This window comes from Hipposideros armiger, unplaced genomic scaffold, assembly GCF_001890085.2.
Source record: "Hipposideros armiger isolate ML-2016 unplaced genomic scaffold, ASM189008v1 scaffold_1195, whole genome shotgun sequence".
NCBI lineage: Eukaryota > Metazoa > Chordata > Mammalia > Chiroptera > Hipposideridae > Hipposideros > Hipposideros armiger.
The window spans coordinates 291051-313766 of record NW_017732545.1 but is presented as its reverse complement, the minus strand read 5'-3'; the positions used below and the strand labels follow the sequence as shown (position 1 = coordinate 313766).

Sequence of the window (22716 nt, the reverse complement as noted above, 5' to 3'; positions counted from 1 at the left end):
GTGGTGACAGGGCAGGCCTGAAGTGAGGGTGGAGCACTATGGACATGTCCAGCTTGGGTCTGGGCCTGGCCTGCCTGGAGGGGCTGACAGGTTCCCAGGAGAATCACTTAACCGTGACCATGAAAGAAGATGCAAAGATCGGCAGGTAAACCCCACCTATTTATTGACTATGGAGAAGCCAAAAGCCACAACATAGGAACTTGAAAAAGAGCCCAGAATCTTTCTCTACCCTCCCAAATCCTGCTTTTCCATAAAGTCTTCCCCCGTGAAAACACTTCCCACAATGGGGTGGGGCACCCCGACAGCCTCAGAAACCTGTATGGTGAGCGGAGGTAGTCTGGGAAGTTCACTACCAGCCCCATCCCAGGTGGTCTCCTAGTCCGGTTCCCGGGGTTTAGATGAGTCCACTCAGCAATTACTTTTTGAGCCTCAGTGGTGTGTGCTAAGCACTGTGGGGACAGAGAGACCTGCAAAGCTGCCCACCCCTTCCAGGAGCTCCCGGGGCCCATGTATGGTGTTAACAGGGAGGAGAGGAAGGGAACAGTACAGACTGTAAGGCCATGAAGACCCCAGGGGACAGATGGCTTTGGCCTGGGGCCATCATGGAAGGCTCTCAGCATGCATGAATGGATGGGACTTCAGTGATAGGACTCGTGGTTTGGGGAGAAGGGGGATAAAGCAGGAATATGGCTGGAAAGGGGGGAAAGGGCCTTGAATGCCAGGACAAGGTGTAGCATTGGGACCACCCATCCTGGGGCTCCTGCAGTGCCATACTCTCCTTCATGGTCCCTTGAAACAGCCCTGGACTGGAAGCACACTGGACAGCACACTACCTTCAACTCACCGTGTGGCCCAGAGGTATTCCTTTCCCTCTCTGTGCCTCAGTTTCCCCATCTGCACAATAAAGGGGGAGGGTATCTGAGTCTCTTCTGGAAGATCTTTGGAGAGATCCCTGAACAGTTCCCCGTTCAGACCAAAGGCAGCAGATAGAGCTGGCTGACTGTGCGCTCCCTGGGCGACGTCCAACTATTATGCTCATTGGGGGAGGTCTGACTCTGTGCTCACTGGAGATGCCTGACTGTGCACTCACTGAAGGATGTCTGACTATGTGCTCACTGAGGGAGGTCTGACTGTGTGCTCACTGAGGGAGGTCTCACTGTATGCTCACTGAGGGAGGCCTGACTATGTGCTTACTGGAGGAGGACTGTGCGCTCACTGGAAATGCCTGACTGTGTGCTCACTGAGGGAGGCCTGACTGTGTGCTCACTGGAGCAGGACTGTGCGCTCACTGGAAATGCCTGACTGTGTGCTCACTGGGGGAAGCCTGACTATAAGCTCGATGCACATCTCAGGTGTGTCACTCACTTGACCAAGAACAGTGCCTTTATGGACGCTCCCTGGGCTTCCCAGGCCAGGACACTGGGGGAAAGCCATGACCCACCCCCCTACCCCCGTGGAGGGTCTCCCACCTCTCTGCGTCCCTAGTGCTGACATGGGACCTGGCTCTGACTGCATACTCCCTCAGCCCCAGGGCTCCGCCCCCCCACCGCAGAGAAGTTTCCAGTCTGCACAGAGACCCCAGCAGCCAGTAGGGTTGCTGGGATTGTTCCCTTGTGAGCAGTGGGTTTGGGAGCCGGAGATAGGACATGTGGATCTCTCCCCAGATGTGACCTCCAACCCCTCGTGTCTCCACAGAGATTTACTGCCCTTCACGTTGAGGCTGCCACAGGCCATCCTTGAGGCCAGCAGCTTTGCAGACCTCAAGACCATCTCCAACCTGGGCCTCGGTAAGTCCTTTCCAAGGGTCAGGGGAGGTGGCAGGGCTTGAGGAAATGGGCCCTAGAACTGTCCCTGCTGACCGCCTGTGCAGAGGGATGGCCCCTCGGGCTGAGACCATGCTGGATGCTGAGTCCCAGCTCCCACAGAACCACCTGCACCCCGGCCCCAGGCTGCTGAGCACCTAAAGCAGGGAGATTCAAAATGACACCTTTTAACGGCTGCCCAGGAGGTCTGATGCGCGATCTTGTCAGGTCTGAGGGAGCTGGGGCTGGTCAGGGCCAGCACAGCTGACCTATGTATTGTCAGGTTATGGCTCTGGGAGAGGCAGAACCAAACACCAAGGTCCTTCTCAGCAGTGGCCAGAGAGATGGGTGCCAACAGCCTCCACAATCCCAGCCCCACCCTTATCAGAAGGAATGGCAGCGTGAACATGATCATGAGCTGAAGTGTGCCCCCGCCCCCCTCATCTGCCCCCTGCCCAACCAACTGACCCTGAGCACACCCCACCCTGCCCCTTACCCCTCTGACCTTTGGAGGGATGAAGAAGGGAGAGGAAATGTAAGAAGAAAAAACAAGAGTGTTTCTGATCCCAGCCCTTCCACATAATAGCAAGAAGTGCTCTGCAAGGGTGAAATTGACCAGCGCTGACCCCTGACTCAGGCTTCGCCATGCTTGCCCTCGGAAAGCCAGACCAGCCCCATCTGAGGGCTCCACCTCCTAGGCAGAAGGCAGGCTATGTTGACGAACAATGCAGTTAATCCATAAGTCTTTATCAAGACTAAACCGCCCTTGGGACCCTGCACTACGCACGGCTGAGCGCAGTGCCTGGGACAGGGCAGTGCCCTGTTCACCAGTGCTGGTAGAATGGAAGAAGCGATGACTGAGAGGGCAGGACCAGGCCGGAGAGGAAGTTAGGGGCAGACCTGGGATCAGAGAAGACACCCTCTGGTGCCCAGGCCAGACCTCTGTCTACCACCCAGATGGGCCTCCGAACAGCAATGCAACAGATGCCACAAGGAAGCTCATGGTCAAAGATGAGGAAGTAGGACTCGTCCAGGCCCTGTGCTGAGATCTAACCGATTTACCTGTATTGACTCATCAAATCTTCAAACAGCCCTATAAAGTAGGTTCTATTATTGTAATCCCTCCTTTATGGCAGAGGAAACTGAGGCACGAGAGGTTAAGTAACACGCCCAGTGTCACAGTCCGTGGCACAGCGGGGATCTGAACCAGGGGGTTACCTGCAGCCCCCTTCACTCTCTTGCTGCCCCTTAACTCATTACCTGGGCTCTCCTAGGTCTGATTTGCCCAGTTTATAAACCTCAGGACCAATTTTCAGTGGATATTGGAAATAAACACTGAACTTCACCTCCAGATATTTTAGTTATTGGGCTCTTACCCTCCCAGAAGTTTGCATGTAGAACGGTGACAGTTTTGTAACTCACACAGTCCAAATGACATCCCCCCTGAGGTCTAAAATGGCACGGATGACACTTTCATTACAACGCACTTAGCACTGTCTTGTGTAATCCTTGTGTGCCCATTTTAAAGATAAAAAAAATCAAGTTTTAGGACAGCTGAAAACCTTGTCAAGTTACCCCAGACGGGACAGGAACAGAGCTGGGACGTGCACCAAGGGCTTTCAGACTCCACAGGCCACCTCCCCCCTGCCTTTCGGCTACACCCCGTGACCTTCTCGGTTGTCTTCGCAAGGAGCAGTCAGCGTCCAGTTTGAGGCCAAGTTGGTAAGACCAGTGTGATGGATGGGCTCAGCCTGGGGAGGCTGCCGTCTGAAAGGAGGGTCAGTTTGCAGCAGCCCATGGCCCCCCTGTGGGGCTCAGGCAGGCCTCCCCGGGACATTGCTTTCTGGAATACACAGGCCCTTCTCTCCTGGGAGAGTTTGACCTCAGGCACGATGAAGTGAGGAAGGGAGACCACCATCTGGGAAGCCAGTGGCAGTTCAGATAAGTCTGTCAGCACTTTCTTCCTTGAGAAGGGAGTTTAAGTGACACCCTTATAGGGACCCGTCAGCTTCGGAACCATAAGGCTCTGATTAGACCTGGTGTCCAAGGGCTGAAGGACATCAAACAAGGGTCATCAGAATGGTTTTTCCCTGGTTCCGTCCATCCCCAGCATGGATGGAGAAGGAAAAGCAGAGTGAACGTGATCAAGCTGAAGTGTGCTCTGCGACGTGCAGGCCTGGGCCTCGCTGCCCGAACCCTGCAGTAGGGATGATAAATATGCAACAAGCAGCATTTGCCAAGGGCCAGGACACACAGCACTGTGCCCAGCCTGTCGCGTATTATTCTAGACAAGGCCCTTGCATGGCAGAGAACTGAAACCCACTAAAGCTGGCACAGATTAAAGAGGACGTAACAAAGGGACACTGGGGAATCTCCCAGAAACGGAGCAGAAGGTCAGCGGGCTCTTGCAGGCAGCAGTAGCAGTTCCCCACAGACACAGGCCAGGTCCTGGCAGCCGCACCTAGCGTCCCCGTTTACTCCCGGTTCCTGCTCCCTCACTCCTCCAGCAGCCAGGCACGGCCCCCGGCCCCCGGCCCCACCTCATGGTCTTGCCGCTGCAATAAGTGTATGAGGCATACACGTTTCCTATCACTGGTGTCAGCAGTGTCCTTTTTCTGGCATTCGACTCACTTTTTACAAAATAAGCAGAACGTAATAAATATCTGAATAGTTACACAAGGCCTGCTGTTCAGACACAGATGATGTCACTGAAACGGAGCTATTGGTTTGCAGGCTCAGCACCAGAGCATTCACTCGTGAGCTGACATAAGAAAGTCCAAGTTCGGCCTTGGAAAAGCCAACGTTTGAAAGGGCAGGCTATGTAAGAGTAATCGTGGGGCTACAAAACTAACGTAGGGAGCAATTCAGCACTAAACTATATGCCGTTCGTTGATCCTAAGCGCAAAAGGAATCAAGAGAAAGCTGTGGTCACTAAGGGTTAAATTTGCAGACGTCCTCAGACACGTTTGCCATGCACATAAGTTTAATACTTTAAAAATATGTTTAGAAAAGGTATATGTTTTATAGTTCATTCAAGTTTCCGTTGTCATTTGTTTTTTCCTTTATATAGTGAGAATTTTCCTACTTATTAAAAATTCACTGAAAGCCCGAATTTGAATGACTGTCCAGCAGCCCATCTTTGGGATGCCACAAAAATACTGATTCACTGAACTCATTGGACTTTTGAGCTGTTTCCATGGTATCCAGAATACTTTGCTGCATTTACTCAGTCCCCTCTCTGTCCTGCCATGAGCCCGGGCTCCCCAAGAATGAAACTTCATCACCTGTGCCCCCAGGACGTATATCCCAACACCTGGCCCAGCTCAGGCCCTCTGAGGATTGTAGGAGTGGACACCGGGCAAGAGGTATCTCCAGTCAAGGTCGAGGAGGTCACAGAGCCAGTAAAACTCTCCCCAGCCCAGAGGCGGTGAAGGCAGGGGCTCTGAGGGAACAACGGCCGCTAAGCCAAAGCCTGGCATGGTGCCATCAGGCACAGACGCCCACAACTTTGTCAACCACTAGGATTGCATGACGATGTTCTGCTTTTGCTCTGGCCTCGGCATTCTGCAAGCTGCAGAGAAAGTAACCTACTTCCTTTTTTTCTTTTTTTGTTTTCTGTGAGCATAAAGCCCTATGCTGCCACTGCGATTCCTCAACAGGCCCCCAGCGCCCTGAGATACAGCCCCTCAGGGCTCATAGTCCCCCGCCCCTCTGAGTCTCAGGAGCAGGAAAGCAGTTCCTAGTCACCCAGGCCCCAGCCCGTTTCCCTGAACCCAAGTTCTGCTCCACACCTGCTAGAATCCAAATCTGAGCCATGGGAAATGTGTGTTGTGTGTTTGGTTGTTTGTTTCAATCCGTGCACGATGGCCTCTCCCTGCTGTTCTGAGGCAGGCTCTTCATTCGGTGGCCTGTCCACTTACGGAGCTCCGCGACTCTCCTTTCCGTTTCCCTCCTCTCATTTTCTCGTCTTTTCATTCTCTGGCCTTTAGACATCCTCCCATGGCTCAGGCCACCCTCACATCGCCATCAACACTAACCTTGCCGGTGCCCCACTGCTCAGGACGCTGCCTCTCCACTCTGGCTAAGCTGATCCACTCATGAGCACTAAAGGGTTGAAGAAATCCTCAGGTGGATGAAGCACTGTTGGCACCTTCTGGAAACCCTGAGTCGGGGATGGGGGGAAGCCAGACAGAACCAGAGACTGACGGTCCCAGCGATGGCCACTCTGGTCACAGCTGGGAGCACAGAGGAGGGGAGGGGGGGGGCCTGAATAGGTCAGGAAGACTCCACCAAACAGGTAACATTTGACCCCAGTCTTGCAGGATGAGTAAGAGTTTGCTATGTGGAGAGTGTGGGGAAAGCATTTCAAGCACTAGCCAAGACTGAAGGTGGGGCAGCCCGTGGCATGTTCAGGCAGAAGTGAGCAGCAGAGAGTGGGCTGAAGACTCAGAAGGTGGTGCTAAAAAAGATGTACAGATTCAGATCCACAGGCCTTGGATGCCAGGCTAAAGCCCTGGCAGTGATTCTGAACAAATAGCAATCAAGGCCCTACTATGTGGTGCCACATGGAGGAAAATGGATGGGGGGTGGGCGTGGGGATGCAGGCAATGGCCATCAGCTAGGTGAACAGTAATAAGAATGCCCAGGCGTGGGTGGGCAGTTATTTAGCATCTATCACAGGACGTCCACCTTCACCCAAAGCAAAGATGTATGCGAACTTGGAAGTGACCTTAGGGGGCTGGAGGGGGCTCAGCTTCTATATGGAGCTGCCTGCTGCTCCTCGCTAGGAGAACTTCCAAGGAGACACCTTTATTGGGCCTGTGTAGACAGGGCACAGTGCTTCCACTGCTCACTCCCCAGAGCCAGAGCAGATGTGTGCTCGATGCCAAGCATCTGGGAGAGGGTGTCAGTCATGAAGGGGTCAGTAGCTGCTCAGAAAAACCAAGTGCAGGGCCCAGGCAGCCATGAGGAACAGCTCACCCGGGTCTTAGGGGAGCCCGGAGACACCCACTCCCGGCACTCTTTCCTCAGGTAGTGGCTGTGATGTGCACAGAGCTTTGCAAATTAGAAAGGGTCACATGAAAGTTTGTCATCCTTGTTACTGTGGAGACAGCTGGCTGCGACACCCAGGCTGCCAGACACAGGGTCTCTGCCCAGGACGGAGCTGAGCCCTGAGCCCGAGGTCCTCCCCGTAATGGCCCTGCCTCAGAGGGGATGCACACAGCTCACTTTCAGTCTGTTTCCCAGCAGCCCCTGGGATTATGCCCTGCTCACCGTAATTGGGTTATCGACCCCCTGGCCAGCAAGGGGGCAAACGCCCACACCCCTGAGAGTACCCATCTCTTAGGGCAGGCACGCACAGGCTGCCCTCGGCCATCTTGTGGTGTCTCCTTTCTGTCAGTATGAAGATCCTGCTGTGTCCTTACCACATCACCAGTTCTGGGGTGCACACCACCCTGCAGTCACTCATGCTGGCAGAGTGACCGAGATAGGAAGTGTCGCAAGTTCCAATGAAGGAAGGCCGCAGCGGCTGAGCACACAAGCTTTAGAGCTCATCTGACCTGGTTCAAATCCCAATCAACCTGGTGACCTTGGGCAAGTGCTTCACTCTCCCTGGGTCTCTTTACCTTACAGGGACAATGTCAGGTCTTACACCAAGTGCCTGTGGTCAGGGGTCAGCGAGATGATCCAGGTGTGAGAGACCCCCACACCTGAGCTCCGTGTGTGTTTGCTCCTGTATGGCCCTCATGTGATTTTTGGGAGTTCTCTTACTGATGAATTGCTCCCAGAAGTAAGGAGCTCTGGGTGCAAGTCTAGAGGCCTGCCCGCCCCCCACCACTAACAAGGCAGTCTGCACTATGGATCTCCAAAATGAACAGGGAACAAGGCATGGGTTCCCTGTTCCAGGAGCTGCTTAAGCGAGCTCAAGTGGCTGCAAGCTAACGGAAATTGTATTCAAAACACTGTGTTCTGTGCCCTTTTTAGAGGGTCCTAAGCTTTTATCGGATTCTCCACAGGGCTCAGTACCCAGAACTCAAGAACTCGTGAACTAGTTGACCCCCAACACCCTTTCGGGTTGGATGTTCCGTGCCCCTCACCCAGAACAAGCCTGGCAGTGACCAACAATGCCTGGATGGGGATAGACATGCTTTGGTGGCTGCAGCCATGGGCTGAGTCCATGAAAGCTAGGTCAGGAGAAAGGCATATGCTGGCACCTTAGCTCAACAGCTCAGGAGCCCCTGCTATCTGACCCCCACCCACCTACCCCCACACTGGGGACATGGGGCAGCTTCCTATTTTAACTTTGAGATTGACCAGAGTCAGAATCATTTTGCAGTGGGCAGGCATTACCCACTTGGATGGTCAGGTCTGAGCTCACTAGCCACAATCCATCCGTTTGTTCTCTCTGCATAGAACTGTGGTGGCCAAAATCGGCCCAAAGCACCTGTGGAGACCCCCATTCTAGAGATGATGAAACGGAGGCCCAGGAAGGTCCAGTGAGCACCCAGCTGGTCATCTGCAGGAACTCTGGGCTTTCTGTCCCCTCTATCCCCACATGGCCTACACCCTGTGTCACTGGTGCCCTCCATGCTGGGCCCTCCCATGCCAAGGCACAGAGCTGAAGCTGAGCCTGTCACCCCCACCCCCTGGCTCCACCCCCGCACTGTGGAGGAGGACCTGGCGGGGCTTCCCCTCTAGAGGCAGGAAGTGGTGGTAGAGGTTTAAAACAGTCCAAGAGGGGAAAACAGCTCTGGGAGCAGTGAGGTAACCGGCCGTGATGGCCCTCCCCTCGCCCTGTCCCCTCCCTGTCCGCACCACCACCCCTGGCGGAGCAGGAGGTCCAGCTCCAGGACTGACCGCCTCTTCCTCTCTTGTTTCTACAGGCTTCTGGGACTCCTCACTGAACCCCCAGCGAACAGGTGGGAGCGCAGCGGAGCCCCCAAGAGATGCAGCCCCCGGAGCACCCCCAGCCTCCAGCCTCAGGTCCGCTCCCCATGACGAAAACTGCTCCTGTGAAATTGAGCTCTCCGTAGGAAGTGACCGCCTGTGGTTTGTGAATCCCGTTTTCATCGAGGACTGCGGCAGTGCCCTGCCTGCCGACCTGCCACCCCCTGGAAGCTGCCCCTCGCGCCCGCTGCCTCCCACCTCAGACGCTACCTCACCCACCTCCAGGTGGGCCCCTCGACGCCCAGCGCCCCCTCCCCCAGCGCCCACTCTGCATCCCCCCAGCCCGGCCCGGCCACCTCCGCCCCCTGCTGCGGCTCCGGCCTGTCCTTTGCCCAGTTCTCCCCCAGTGGCTGCTTCCACGCCTCCAGAGGGCCTTCCTCCTGCAGCCCCAGCATCTGCCCCTCAGCTGGCACCCCATGCCCCAGGTCCCCCAGACCATCCAAGCCAGCCACCCATGACGGCCTGCGAGAGGCTCCCATGCCCCCCAACAGACCTGGGTCCCCTCGGGGAGGAAGAGATGAAGCCGAAGGCAACACCCAGCCCCGTGCAGCAGGCCCCCGCCCCTCCAGGACCAGGGAAGAAGGGCCTCCCCGCCGCTCCTCCCAGGCGGCGACTCTCCGAGAAGGCGTCCCTGGAGGACCAGAGTGCAGGGAAGGTGGTGGACAGGGGCACGAAGGCAGAGGGGGACCAGCTGGGGCTTTCCAGGGCATCCCTGCTCAGCCTGCCTCCCCAGGAGAACTCAGACAGTGCTGGGGACAGGCTTCAGAGGACCGCAGAGCGAGGCCAGGAAGCGGTGGCCAAAGACAGTGATCTGGGCAGCCTGCCAGAGTTACCAAAGAAGATCCGGCAGCCCCCAGTCCCGCCTCCCAGGAAGAAACGGATCTCCCGGCAGCTGGCCTCGGTCCTCCCAAGCCCCTTGGAGATCACGGAGCTCTCCGCAGAGGAGGTAGCCCCTGAGAAACCCACCCCTGGCCCACCCGGGGAAGGCCAAAGCCCTGTCTCCCAAGCCAGGACTCAGAGCCCACATGCCAAGGCCGGCGACCAACCCCAGAGCGCTCCAGAGTTCAAGGGCTCCCTGGCTTCCCTCACGGACAGTGGGGGAGTACCCGCCTGCGCCACAGATCAAGACTCCTACTCGACTAGCAGCACGGAGGAAGAGCTGGAGCAGTTCAGTAGCCCCTGTGTGAAGAAGAAACCCTCCATGATCCTGGGCAAGGCACGGCACCGCCTGAGCCTCGTGAGCTTCACCAGCGTCTTCCAGGCCTTCCTCTCCAATGACCGCAAGCTGTACAAGCGGGTGGTGGAGCTGGCCCAGGACAAGACCTCGTACTTCGGCAACCTGGTGCAGGACTACAAAGTGTACAGCCTGGAGATGATGGCGCGCCAGACCTCCAGCACCGAGATGCTGCAGGAGATCCGCACCATGATGACCCAGCTCAAGAGCTACCTGCTGCAGAGCACCGAGCTCAAGGCGCTGGTGGAGCCTGCCCTGCACTCCCAGGAGGGACTGGGTCAGTCCTGGGCGCCGCCTGGGTCAGTCCTGGGAGGGAGTGGGGTCAGTCCCAGGCGGTGGGGGGTGGGGGGCGCATTGGAGGGGTCATCCTAGATAAGCCACCCTTTCCCCAAACTAACCCAACTAACAACTTCGCTGTTCTGCCTCGTGCTTCCGAGTTCTGCCCATGTGCCCAGTTAGATGGTGGAAGAACCTCAACCCATATAAGTGGTCGGGCAGGATGCCACCCTCAGGATACTCCTGGTTTCCTTAGGGAGACAAGTCACAAGGGGCAATTTGAGGCACACGAAGCACGAACACATGTGGCTGCTGAGGGCCAGTCAGTGTGTGCAGGACACGCGAAGGCTCTCAGAGATGCAGGAGCCCTGGGGGGCAGGGCCACAGCCCTCTCATTTCGCTTTTGAGGAAACAATAGCTAAGACCCTCCCCCTGAGGACAGGGTAGTCAAAAAGACTTCCCAAGGATATTTCCCTCCTGGCACCCAAGGCAGCTGAGCATCGCCCTGGTGTCAAGTAGATATGAGTTCGCATCCTAACTAGCTGTGTGACCCACATCATCAGAGCCCGGGCTGGTCCACCTGTAGAGTGGGGATGATGGCATGTAGGTTGCAGAGTAGCTGTGAGGTCAAAGCTGACTGACTCCCATTCCCCTAGAGCAGGGGTCGGCAAACTGCAGCTCGCGAGCCCCATGCGGCTCCTTGGGTACGTTCCGTCTCAAAAGTTTGCCGAGCCCTGGGAGAGCCAATCCTGTCCCTCACAACAATTTAAAAATGATTCGAGAGCCATAAATATATTTTTACAAATAAGGAAAATTTAAAGTAATATTATAAATGAAACTATGATAGTTTTATTTTCATTTTCAATTTTGCTCCAGAGCCACATGCACATACCCAAAGAGCCGCCTGTGGCTCGCGAGCCGCACTTTGCTGACCCCTGCATTAGGATGTAATATATCAGCCCACGGGCTCCTGTCCTAGTGCCCTCTCCGTGTGGCTTCTCACGTGTACCTGCTGGGGCTATGAATATGTTTGTCCGGGGATCAGAAGATGGTGATAGTCAAGCAACATACTGTCAGACAACAAGGCCTGGTGGCACTGATGTTCTCACCACCCCCCACTCTCGCCCTCCTACAGAAGCGATTGTGGAGTCCGCCTTGTACAAGTGTGTGCTGAAGCCCCTGAAAGAAGCTATCAACGCGTGCCTATATGAGATCCACAGCAAGGACGGCTCGCTGCAGCAGCTCAAGGAGAACCAGCTGGTGATCCTGGCCACCACCACCACCGACCTGGGCATCACCACCAGCGTGCCGGAGGTGCCCATCATGGAGAAGATCCTGCAGAAGTTTGCCAGCATGCACAAGGCCTACTCGCCTGAGAAGAAGATCTCCATCCTGCTCAAGACCTGTAAGCTCATCTATGACTCCATGGCCCTTGGCAACCCAGGTAGGTGGACAACCAGAGGGGCCTGCACTGGGGTCTCTCTCCTGGCTGCGATATTATGTGGGTCTGGGACGCCTCCCCCACTGAGGCCTCCAGAGCCTCTGGAAGGCACTAGAGCAACCTTTACAGATGAGGCCTGCTGGGGCAGAACTGGGCGTGATGGGGATGGAATTCCTGGGCACCTCTCAGGGGCTACCTAGGCACCAGGAGGAGGGCCACAGTTGGCTGGAGGCAGGCAAGGAAGCCAGCTCATACTATACCTTTGTGTGAATTACGAAAAGGCACTATATTAGTTTCCTAGGGCTGCCGTAACGAAGTACCACAAACTGGGTGACTTCAGCCACAGATTTCTGTGAGATATTCTCTCACAGTTCTGGAGGCTGGAAGTTTGAGGTCAAGGTGTCAGCAGGCACATGTTCCCTCCGAGACTCTAGGGAAGGTTGTGCTCCAGGCCTCTCTCAGCTCCTGATGGTTCCTTGGCTCGTGGCAGCACAACCCTAGTCTTCACATGGCATTTCCCCTGTGTGCGTGTCTGTGTCCAAACGTCCCCTTTTATAAAGGCATCAGCCATATTGGATTAGGGCCCGTCCTACTCCAGTGTGACTTCATCACAAGCAATTATATCTGCAGCAATCCTATTCCAATAAGGTCACATTCCAAGGTACTGAGGGTTAAGATTTCAACATATGAATTTTGGAGGGACATAACAGCCACCTAAATCAGTTAGCATTTATTACTGCTCACAAGCCAGTTGGGCAGTTATGCTGGTCTGCTCAGGCAGGTCTGAGCTTGGCTGGGCTAGCTTGTGGGACTGTGGTCAGAGGGGATTGTTTGGAGGCTGGCTGGTCTAGGATGTGGCTCAGATGTGGGGTGGTTGACTGGCTGTTGACTAGTCTGGAATGGGGGTGACTGGGCCGTGCATTTCTTCATTCTCTGGCAGGTTAGCCCAGACGTGTGCCCATGGTAGTAGTTGGTGGTCCAAGAGAACAGGCGAAGCCTTGAGGTCTCTCAGGGCCTGGGCTGGGACTGGTATGACACCGCTCTGACATGTTTCACTGACTTGTTGAGTCACATAACCAGCCCAGAATCAAGGGGTGATGAACCAGACTTCCCCTCCTGGTGGGAAGAGCTGCACATTGCACGGGGTACAAATGTAGGGAAGGGACCCACTGAGACTGTTTGTGATCCGTGGATCGCAGCACTCCTCCAGGCAAACAAGAATAGGCATCACAAGGCATCACAGCACCGTGATGCACACCTTAGCGAACAGAACGCTGGCTGGACTGTATCCCCAGTCACCCTCTCAGTTGGATGGGTGTGTGCAGTAAGCAACCTGTGTAACTGTACATGTGGTAATGGAGGGTAGAAGGATGATGGAGAGTAGCCACACCGGCTTGAATTCAAATTCCTGATCTGTCACTTACTACCTGTGTGACCATGAATGATTTACTTAACCCCTTAAGGCCCAATTTCTTCACATGAGGAAGCTGTTTTACAAAGAGGGGAAACTAAAACCCCTAATGGTGAAGAAGCCACACTCAGTCACTTGTGAATATTATAAATGGCAGATGTAAAATGTCGATCTCAATCCACAGCACCTCACAGGCTCCACCAATGGTGGCTGTTTTAGAAGAGGGCTTCTCTCCACCTCGCTTAGAGAAGGGCAGGCCAGTTCGGCCACCCGCTAACAGAAAGCATTGTTAGTATGTGACTGGGACGACGGTGCAAAGTCCTCTCACCCTAGAAAAGCTCCCCTCACAGACCTTTCCCGTCTGAACTTCTGAGTTGGGGACTTGCTTCTCCCGGTGCCACGCCAGTGCTCCAGGTGCTCTCAGGGCCAAGGGCTCTGCAGGCCCTGAGATGTTATCGGGGAGGCAGCTTTGGGCCTGAGAAGGGCAGTTCCATTCTCAGCGAGTCCCAGTTTACTCAGAAAGCTTGGTTTTAAACGCCCAATCTCTTGGCAGTAACTTCAAATTACCGAGGGTGAATTTGCTTACTAAAAACCAGACAGCGGGGAATGGGGGACGAATGGCTAATGTTGAGAGAAGAAAGAAAAGAAAGGCAATGGCTTGAGAAGACATCCCTGGCACCGCATGTGAAAGATCGGAGCAGAGCAGGTTGCTCAGTTTCCCCATCCTCGGCGGAGGGAGGCTAGAGTCTCTGTGATGACCCGGACGCTAGCCCCAGAAATTCAGGGTGGGGTCAGGACTCCATGCAGAGTCCCCACCAGGAACAGGTTCTCATCCAGGAACACACAGCATGTTTCCTCCCACTGCTGGGTGAGCCCTGGACTGTGAGAGTCCAGTGGCTCCCAAGCTCAGCACTGCCCTTAGCAGGCCAGGGCTGCCCCACTCAGAGCCTCACCTTCTTCCCCTGGGCGGAAGCAGGTTCTGCCAAGAAGAGCAGGGGCTTTGCAGTCCATTCATGGGCCTGGATTTGACCCTTCAGTGCAGGGGGCAGGAGAGCATATAGAAAACACCCGGATGGCATCAGCCCCAAGGGAGAGACTGACCTTCCTGAGCCTCAGTCTTCTCACCTGTATAATGGGGCTGGGAACACCTCTCAGTGCTGGGGTTTTTTTTTAAGATTTTTATTGGGGAATTGGGGGGATGGGAACAATGCTGGGGAACTGGGGGAAGGGGAACAGACAAGTTGCTGTCGTTTTGTTCTTCAGTCTAGTTGTGGAGGATGTTGCTTCACTGGCCCAAGTTGGCACCATCATTGCTCTCTTCCCAGGCGAGGCACATCAGTCGCCAGCTTCTGGAAGGCCGCTCACGCTGGCTGCTGGCTACACACGGTAGCCCATGGCAACCCACTGCCACAGGGGCTGCAGCCTACGCAGCCTACGCCATCGCTGGCGACTCACGGCAGCCCAGCTCCAGGTTGCGCTGTTGTTCAGCATCTTAGCTGTAGAGGGCAGTGTCACTGGCCCTCATGTGGGATCCGAACCAGGGCCCTCTGGCGTCCCAAGCCAGCTCTTAACCAACGCGCCACTCGGCTGGCCCTCTCAGTGCTGTTTTGAGAATCAAATGCAAGCAAGTGTGTGTGTGAGTGTCCAGTGAAGATTAGGGTGCAGGAATGACTGCCTCCCCACCGTATTCCCGAGCACGTAGAGGCTGAACCCTCTCAGTGGTTTCCAAGCTGGGTTCCAGGAGGCACCCCAGGGGCCACCAAAGGAACACAGGGCACGTTGGGCTCCACGCTGGCTTCACCCCAGACAACCCTGCTTGTCCTTGTTTTACACACAGGGTTCCGCATGGGACTGTGTGTGAAATAATGGGTTCTGCTACTAAATTTTTTAGCGTTTTGGGATTTTTTTTTAAGCTTTTGTTTGGAAATAATTTGAGACTTCAAAACTTCAAGAATAGAAACAGTACATTAAACTGGGACTATCCGTACCCTTTATGAATGGTTAGTATCTTATTGCATTTGCATTATCATTTAAGCTATCTCTGTGCATTCTTAATTTTTTTCTGAACCATATGAGGGAAAGTTAACATTCATCTGGGCCCTTGACCCCCTAAACACTTTTCTAAGAGTAGGGCTATTCTATTACAGAACCACAGTTAAGTTGTTCCCTTTGTGAATTTTTCTCTAACCCACCATCTGAATTCCAGGTTGTCACTTGATCCTTTTTAGCAGTTCCTCCTCCATTTTTTGGATCCAGCCAGGGGTCAGGGAGTATGTGTAATCTTATGTGTCCTTTACCTCCTTTACTCTGGAACATTTCCAAACCTTTCTTTGTCTTTTATGACATTGATATACAGGAATACAGGTTTCCCTCCCCACCCCCCACTTTTTTTTTTTTAATGAAAGTTCCTTATTTTGTGTTTGTCAGACATTTCCTCATGATGAGGTTATGCATTTTCAACTGACTCTTAAATTCTCAACTGACTCACCCTTAAATTCTCCTCTGACTTTGACATTCAGCGATCTTGTGATCTTAGGACCAGGCCCTCTACACCAAGCATTTAACTCCCTCCTGCCAGAGGCTTCTAGCAGCTTGTAAAGTGTGGTCTGCAGACAGGCAGCCCTGCATAGAAGCCCTAGGAGCTGTCAGCAACCCCATGGAGGACAGAGCTTCAGCTTGGGTTCTGCCTACCTCCACCACTGACCCACTCTAAGCTGAAAACAGCCCTTCCCTCCCACACCCACCCCCACCCGCCCTGCCTCACCCCCTCACCTCTATTGCACAGCGCTGGCAATAGTAACCTGTGGGACCCCCGTGGCCCACTTGTGGCAAAGATAAAATAAGGCCTTGCTGCTGGTGAGACCTGTTGGAACAGCGGGCAAAGGTCTAAACTTGGAGACACAAGGCCTGAGTTAACTGGCCAGGCCATCTTTTCCAAAAAGATTGTTGCTATTTGTGCCCATGATACAGATGGGCCTAGAATTCAAACCTAGAACTTTCTCGCCCCAAAGCTTGTGGGCTTTTATCATAGTTCCAAGCAGCCTAGGAACAGATCCCAAAGTTCCAGCATCCCGATCAAACGCTTCCTCCACTGTAGTGAGTTTCCTGGCCTGAGTCAGGCAGAGTGGGGAGTTCACGGCCACAATGGCTTTGGATAAACTTGGCCCTCCATCCTATAGCCAGGAGCAGACAGGTTTTCTCGTGGATGTCATATGAGGCTTGGTGACACCAGTTAGAACTTCTAGAATCATGTCTCGCATTACTTTGACAAACATGTTACTCCCACCTCTTCAATGTCTAAGACCAGACGTCCAAGGCTGGGCCTGCTATTGGGAGAAATAGATTCAAGCCTAAGAACTCCTTTCTAAGACGGGAGCGGGAGGAAGGAGTGAGGAATGCAGTGTGCACATGTGGGCTTCTTTCTAAAAGAACATAAAGAACCTTCTTCTAACATAGATAAAGAGCAAGCAACATCCAAGCGGGCAGTGGAGGTCAACAGTCTGCCCTTTTTCTATTCCTGCAATAGTCTGTGTAAACACCCTGATATTATACTTCAGGAAATGGAGCCTGGCTCCTGACAGTGGGGCACAGGGCACCCCATAGCCAGGTGGTTGAATGTGGGGACCAAAGGGGTATTCTCAGAGCCCCAGAGCCCCTCAAGCCCCTTGCCGTCCACCTACTTGGCAGAGACCACACAGCCAGCTAGGAATCCGCAGCTGGTTCAGGCGAGGGCAGAGGCTTGGGGTCAGACGGGAGAAGGAAACTCAAAGGAGCCACCAGGAACAACAGGCCTGTGACACTGACTGGGGTGGAAAGGACAGAGGGAGGCCAGGTTGTTGGTTTGTAAAAATCTATATTGTAAAGAATCAAAGCTGATTTCTGATGACAAAAGCCGGTAATGTTTAGTGTTGAAAAAACGATTCGTATTTTGGTGGATTTCTTTCTGCTGTTTTTGAAATAGACATAGACAGGTAGCTAGATAGATAATTTGTTAAGGAAACACTTGCAGCTATAACAGATAAATCTTGCAATCTCTAACTTGATAGAAGTTTATTTCTTACTCATGTAAGTCCATTTGAAGGGAGGAGTTGGGGGCGGGGGAGTGGGTTCTGCTCCAGAGAGTCATTAAGGGACCTAGGCTGAGGGGGACTTTCTAGGTGTCCCCAGACATTGGCATCCAGGTAAGAGAGAGGCGGAGGTGGGGAGGTGGGGAGCACACATTTGGGCCAAGCCTGGAAGTGAAGCAAAGCTTGCTTTTTATACCCGGAGCAGAAATGGGGTTCAGGCCCTCTCAGATGACATGTTCAGAGAATTATAAGACACCTGACCTTCTTGTCTTGCACAGTAACAAGGTCTAACATTCCTCACACACCAACCCCGCAAAGCACCATGCTAATCACTTTCCATCTTCCTTGTTGAACCCTCACAATGAGCCACAAGGAGTGAACTCTCTTGTTATTCCCATTGTGTAGCTAAGCAAACTGAGGCTCAGCAAGGCTAAGCCGCATGCTCAGGGTCATACCTGAGCGCGTGAATGGTAGACCAGGGACTTGGATCAAGGTCCTGTGCTAAACCACTGCATTCTCCTGACTCTCCAGGGCACCCTGGGGTCAGAAATGATCTCAGAGGACGCGGGCCCACGTCATGGGCAGACTCACACCTTCCCAGCCAGGCTAGCACTTTTGGCTTCGGGTCTCTGAGTCCACAGCTTGCGTGGCTGGCTGGCTTGTGGGCAGATCTCTCCAAAGAGGAACCCAGGGCCTGGAGCGATTTCCTCAGGGATGTGGCATTGCTCAAAGCAGAACTGAGACTGAAGCAGCGTCTGCACAAAGAGCAAGTAGCTAAATGGGGCAGCTTCGGGGGCTCCGTGGGAGAGAGGGGTGGCTTCCCATCTCATGGCAGCCACAGACGTCAGAGACCTCCCACCGGGCATGTGTCCACCCCAGGCTCCGTCTCCCTCATCTGTGCAGCTCGGAACTGCACAGTGGTTTTCACACCAGTTCCAGGTAGCTCTTTGGAGGCCACAGACATAGCGGGGAGCCATCTTGCGGGGGAGACGAAACAGCAGGCCAGCCCTGCTGCCCCCACAATGAATCAACCAGAGAAGCCAACTTCTATATAAAATACCCATTAACAAAAGGCTTTCACTGCCCGAGTCAATTTAAAACCTCCTGTTCCAGTTTCTCTCTGCTTCCTGCCATCCTATGTTTTTATCAAATAGATTTATTCATTCAACAAACATTTATTGACAATATGGATACTGACAGAAAGACCCAGTCCCTGCTTTTAGGATGGTCACAATTGAAGTGGAGAAACAGCATTAAACAGGCGACCACTGCTCAGTGTGATAAATGATAGTCATTCATTCACTTAGCACAGCGGTTCTCAACCTTCCTAATGCCGCGACCCCTTAATACAGTTCCTCATGTTGTGGTGACCCCCAACCATAAAATTATTTCCGTTGCTCCTCTATAACTGTAATTTTGCCACTGTTATGAATCGTAATGTAAATATCTTTTTGATTTCCGATGGCCTTAGGTGACCCCTGTGAAAGGGTCGTTTGACCCCCAAAGGAGTCGCGACCCACAGGTTGAGAACCACTGATAGCAGCTATATTTATTCAACACCTATAGTACCACAGGCCAGACACTGTTGACACGCTGGATATAAACAGGGGAGACCATGAAATGCCTGCCCTCATAAAGCTTCCGTTCAAGTGGGGAGAGACCAGTAATGAACAAGGAAACAGAAATACAAAGTACATCATCAGATGCTGAAACGTGCTACTAGGATAAACGAAACAGGGTAGGGGTCTGGGGAATGTTGAAGGAGTTTGCTCTCTGGGTTAGGAGGTTGGAGTGGGGGCCTCTCCAAGTTAATGTATGATATTTATTTTTCCACTATGCAATGATGGGGCCAGGGAAGCCCATTAAAAGGGCATTGAACCTAGTTAGTGGGGAGTGGGGTCTTCGGTTCAGATGTCCTGGAGGAAAGAAGTGGCTTCAAGTGGGGATGGTGGCAGAGAGGAAAAGCCAGAGCAGATCCCAGCTGTGAGCCTTGTGCTGCCCCGGGACTGTTGCATCAGTAAGAGCCCACTCAACAAATTTGGAGGGACAGTTATTATAAGATGATAGACCCTTCCTCCAGATCAGTGGTCTGCAAACTACAGCGTGCAGGCCAGCTGTGGCCTGCCCCCTGATTTTATAAATGAAGTTTTATTGAAAACAGCAACATCCATTCATTTACACAGTGTCTGTGGCTGCTTTTATTAACAATGGTTGGGTTGAGTAGCTGAGATAGAGACCATGTGGCCTGCAGAATTAAAATATTTACTATCTGGCCCTTCACAGAAAATAAAAAGTACCAACTCTTCTTTTAGATAATGCTTTCTAGAAGATAAAACCTTATTTGATGCTCACAGTGGATGGCCCTACATAACACAGTGAGTTTTATTATTATCCCCAGTTTTCAGATGAGAAAACTGAGGCTCAGAGTGAGTACCCCCAGATCACTCAGCTAGTTAAGTGGCAGAGTTGGGGGTTTCCTAACACAGTGTTCCTCAGTCTGCGTGACCCAGGTGAGCACACCTCACTCAGCTCATTTTCATCAGAGCTTGCCCTCTCCAAAATCTCCCAGCCAATGAAACACGCATAAGGCCCCCAGTCAGCTCTTTAAAATGTGATCGTCCCCCCCCACACACACACACACACACACACACCTGCAGATGGAAAACAGATGTGCCTTTGGTAAAAAAGAAAACAGGAGCCGCCAGGAAATGCAAGCTGCAACCCAGCGGGGCTTCCAGAGGCACAACCTGATGGATCTCTGATCCATGAAAGACAGATATTCCTTCCCATCACAGGAGAATTCTTTTGCAACTGTGTCCCAGCATCCCGGTGGTGCTGCCTGGGACCCCACTGTGTGCAGGGCTGATCCCGGGCCTAGGCTGCTGGCTCCATGGGAAGGAGAATCCAGCCTTAACTACCCCTGGGATATGGGCTGGGAGCTGGGCATGTAAACACTGCTTGAGGCGTGTGTTTGTCTGCAAGTAGCTGTCAGGTCAGAGAGAGCCTGTGAGGACGTCTCTCACCCACGTCAGGGAAGAGAGACCCACATTCTAGGCCTAGCTCCACTACTGACCGGCTGTGGGGCCTGGAGCAAATTTCTCCCATCCCTGAGCCTCAGGGTCCTCACAGTGAGGTTGGACTTGATGAATCCCAGGCCACTGGTGTGCTACGTCATCTCGTACCAGCTCGTGGCCGCTGTGGGAATCCCTGTCCTACTCCATCTTCATGTTAGTAGAAGCTGAAATGGACCATTGTGGAAATACATAAGCCATGGAAATTGGCAAACACTACAAATCAGAGCTTATTTTTTGCTTTGGTGAGCCGGTTGTTTAGCATTTCCTTGGTGCGCTATTAATGTAACACTCCCCCCCCTCCAAAAAAAAAATGATGCTCTTGGGAGCAAAGTAAAAATTCAGTCAGCTCTAAATCAATGCATGAGTTATAGGTGAATTCCAAACGGCACAGGCACGGCTTTGTTTCACAATCATGCTGCCAGACTCACCTTGTACCCTGTCATAAATCAAACAAGAAAAGAACCTCCTATATGCCAGGATTATAATAATCAAATTATAAACATGAAAAACAACTCCAAGCACAAAATAATCTTTTCCTGAGAACTCTTTAGTCATGTCACAGGCTCGTAAAGGTTTATGGGAAGGCTTTCTCCAAAACTGACTAATTCTGTGCAGGGAAGACACAGGAACCTTGAAACAAATGATCAGAGGGTCTCAGAACACAGGCTGGAAAAAGAATGGATGATCTTCTTTAGTGGGTGTTTCCATGGGAGCACATGTAAACATGTCATAGCATCGTCACCAGAGAAATTCTGGTCATGATGGAGAAGTGGGAATAATATGTGGTGAATTAAAAAAAAAAAAAGACCAAAAAACCCTTAGAATGCAATGTCTGTTTTTTATGTCAGTTCACACATGACTAGAAATGGAGGTTCAGAGATGGAAAACAATTAACCCAAGGTCACACAGCTAGTAAGTAGTGCGCTGGGACTAATATTGTGCGTCTGTCTGACTCTGCTTTTCAGTGCTTTGTGTTACTAACCCCTTCAGCCTATTCATTTTACAGGTGGGAAAACTGAGGCCACTTGAGAAAGCAGGACATAGGTGTCAGTAATAGCTTATCTTTCCATAGCACTTTATGGAGTCAAATCACTTTCATATTCTTTTTCTCATTTTTTAAATTTTATTGGGGAACAGTGTGTTTTTCCAGGACCCATCAGCTCCAAGTCAAGTAAGTAGTTGTTTCAATCTAGTTGTGGAGGGCATAACCAGTGGCCCATGTGGGGATTGAACCGGCAGCCTTAGGGTTATGAGCACTGTGCTCTAACCAACTGAGCTAACCGGCCACCCCTTTTTCTCATTTTATTCTCTCAAAACTCTGACAGGCCATCAGGGCCAGTGTTGCTGGCCCCATTTTGCAGACATAGAAACTGAGTGTGGCTGGGAAGGCAGGCCACAGGCATACAGTTCCCTGGAAAACCAAACAAGGATGAGTGGAAATGTGGAGACACACAAGTCCACCCAGAGCTCACTGAGGCAGTGCTGTTTGTGCTTCTTGGGGTGTGACCAGCACCCTGTGAGGGCCCTGGGCATGGCAGTGGGAAATAATTCGTGGGAAAATAATTCCTCCGGAGTGGCTGTGAAATTCAACCTTGAGCTCCCACCTTTTTTGGAAGCTTTTACACCCTTTCTTTTACTTAGATCTTCCTGCTCCCCACTGGAATCCAGAAAACCAGATTTGAGGGACAGAGTGGTTATAAAATGTTTTAGTGAGTGAGTGAATGAATGAGCAAGTGCGCCATGGTCTAGCTGTTCTGACCACCAACTGGGAGCACTTTCTATTGGGATTTGCAGCTCACGTTGTGTAGAAGTTAGGATATAGCTTAGACTGCTGTTAACACACACACACACACACACACACACACAACCAATGATTTAAACAAAACTGAATTTATTTCACTCTCATGTACCAGTGTAGGCTGGTATGACACCTCTCCTGTACAAGATCCTCAGAGACCCGAGCTTCTCTCTTATTACTCCACCATCCCCAGGGTTTTCTCCATCCATATGCTCCTCCCCTGTAAGGGCACGACCTGGAAGCTGAACACATCACGTCCTCCTCGAATCCCGTTAGCCAGAACTTAGATATATGGCCACATCTAGCTGCAAGGGATGCTGAGAAGTGTGGTCTTTATTTTGGGTGATCATGTCCCAGCTTACAGTCAGTTCTGTTGCTGTGAAAATAAAGAGAGATCGGACAATGCGGGAGGAGCGGGAAAGTAGTCTCCAGCATTCATTCCAGGCTAGAATGAGGCTGAGCAGCCAAAGAACACAACACCCTCCTTGGAGGGTTGTCCATGAATGATAGTCCCTGGCACGGCTACTGGCCTTAAATAAACTGCCCCGAGGGCTGGGACCAGCTCTGGCGCACTTCCTTTGGCTCCCTGTGTGCACAGCCCCACACCAGTGCCCACTTGTCATAGCTGCCACTTACCAAACACGTACCAGCCACTGCCCTAAGCA

General features: G+C 52.6%; 1 protein-coding gene across 1 annotated transcript in view; it reads left to right on the top strand.

The window, feature by feature from the left end:
- Positions 1-22716, top strand: part of RIN3 (Ras and Rab interactor 3) — a 131882-nt gene that overhangs the window by 96480 nt on the left and 12686 nt on the right. The window contains exons 5-7 of the mRNA XM_019632925.1: positions 1696-1787; positions 8687-10261; positions 11396-11704. Coding sequence (XP_019488470.1) covers positions 1696-1787; positions 8687-10261; positions 11396-11704 — 1976 coding nt within the window. The remainder of the gene's footprint in view (positions 1-1695; positions 1788-8686; positions 10262-11395; positions 11705-22716) is intronic.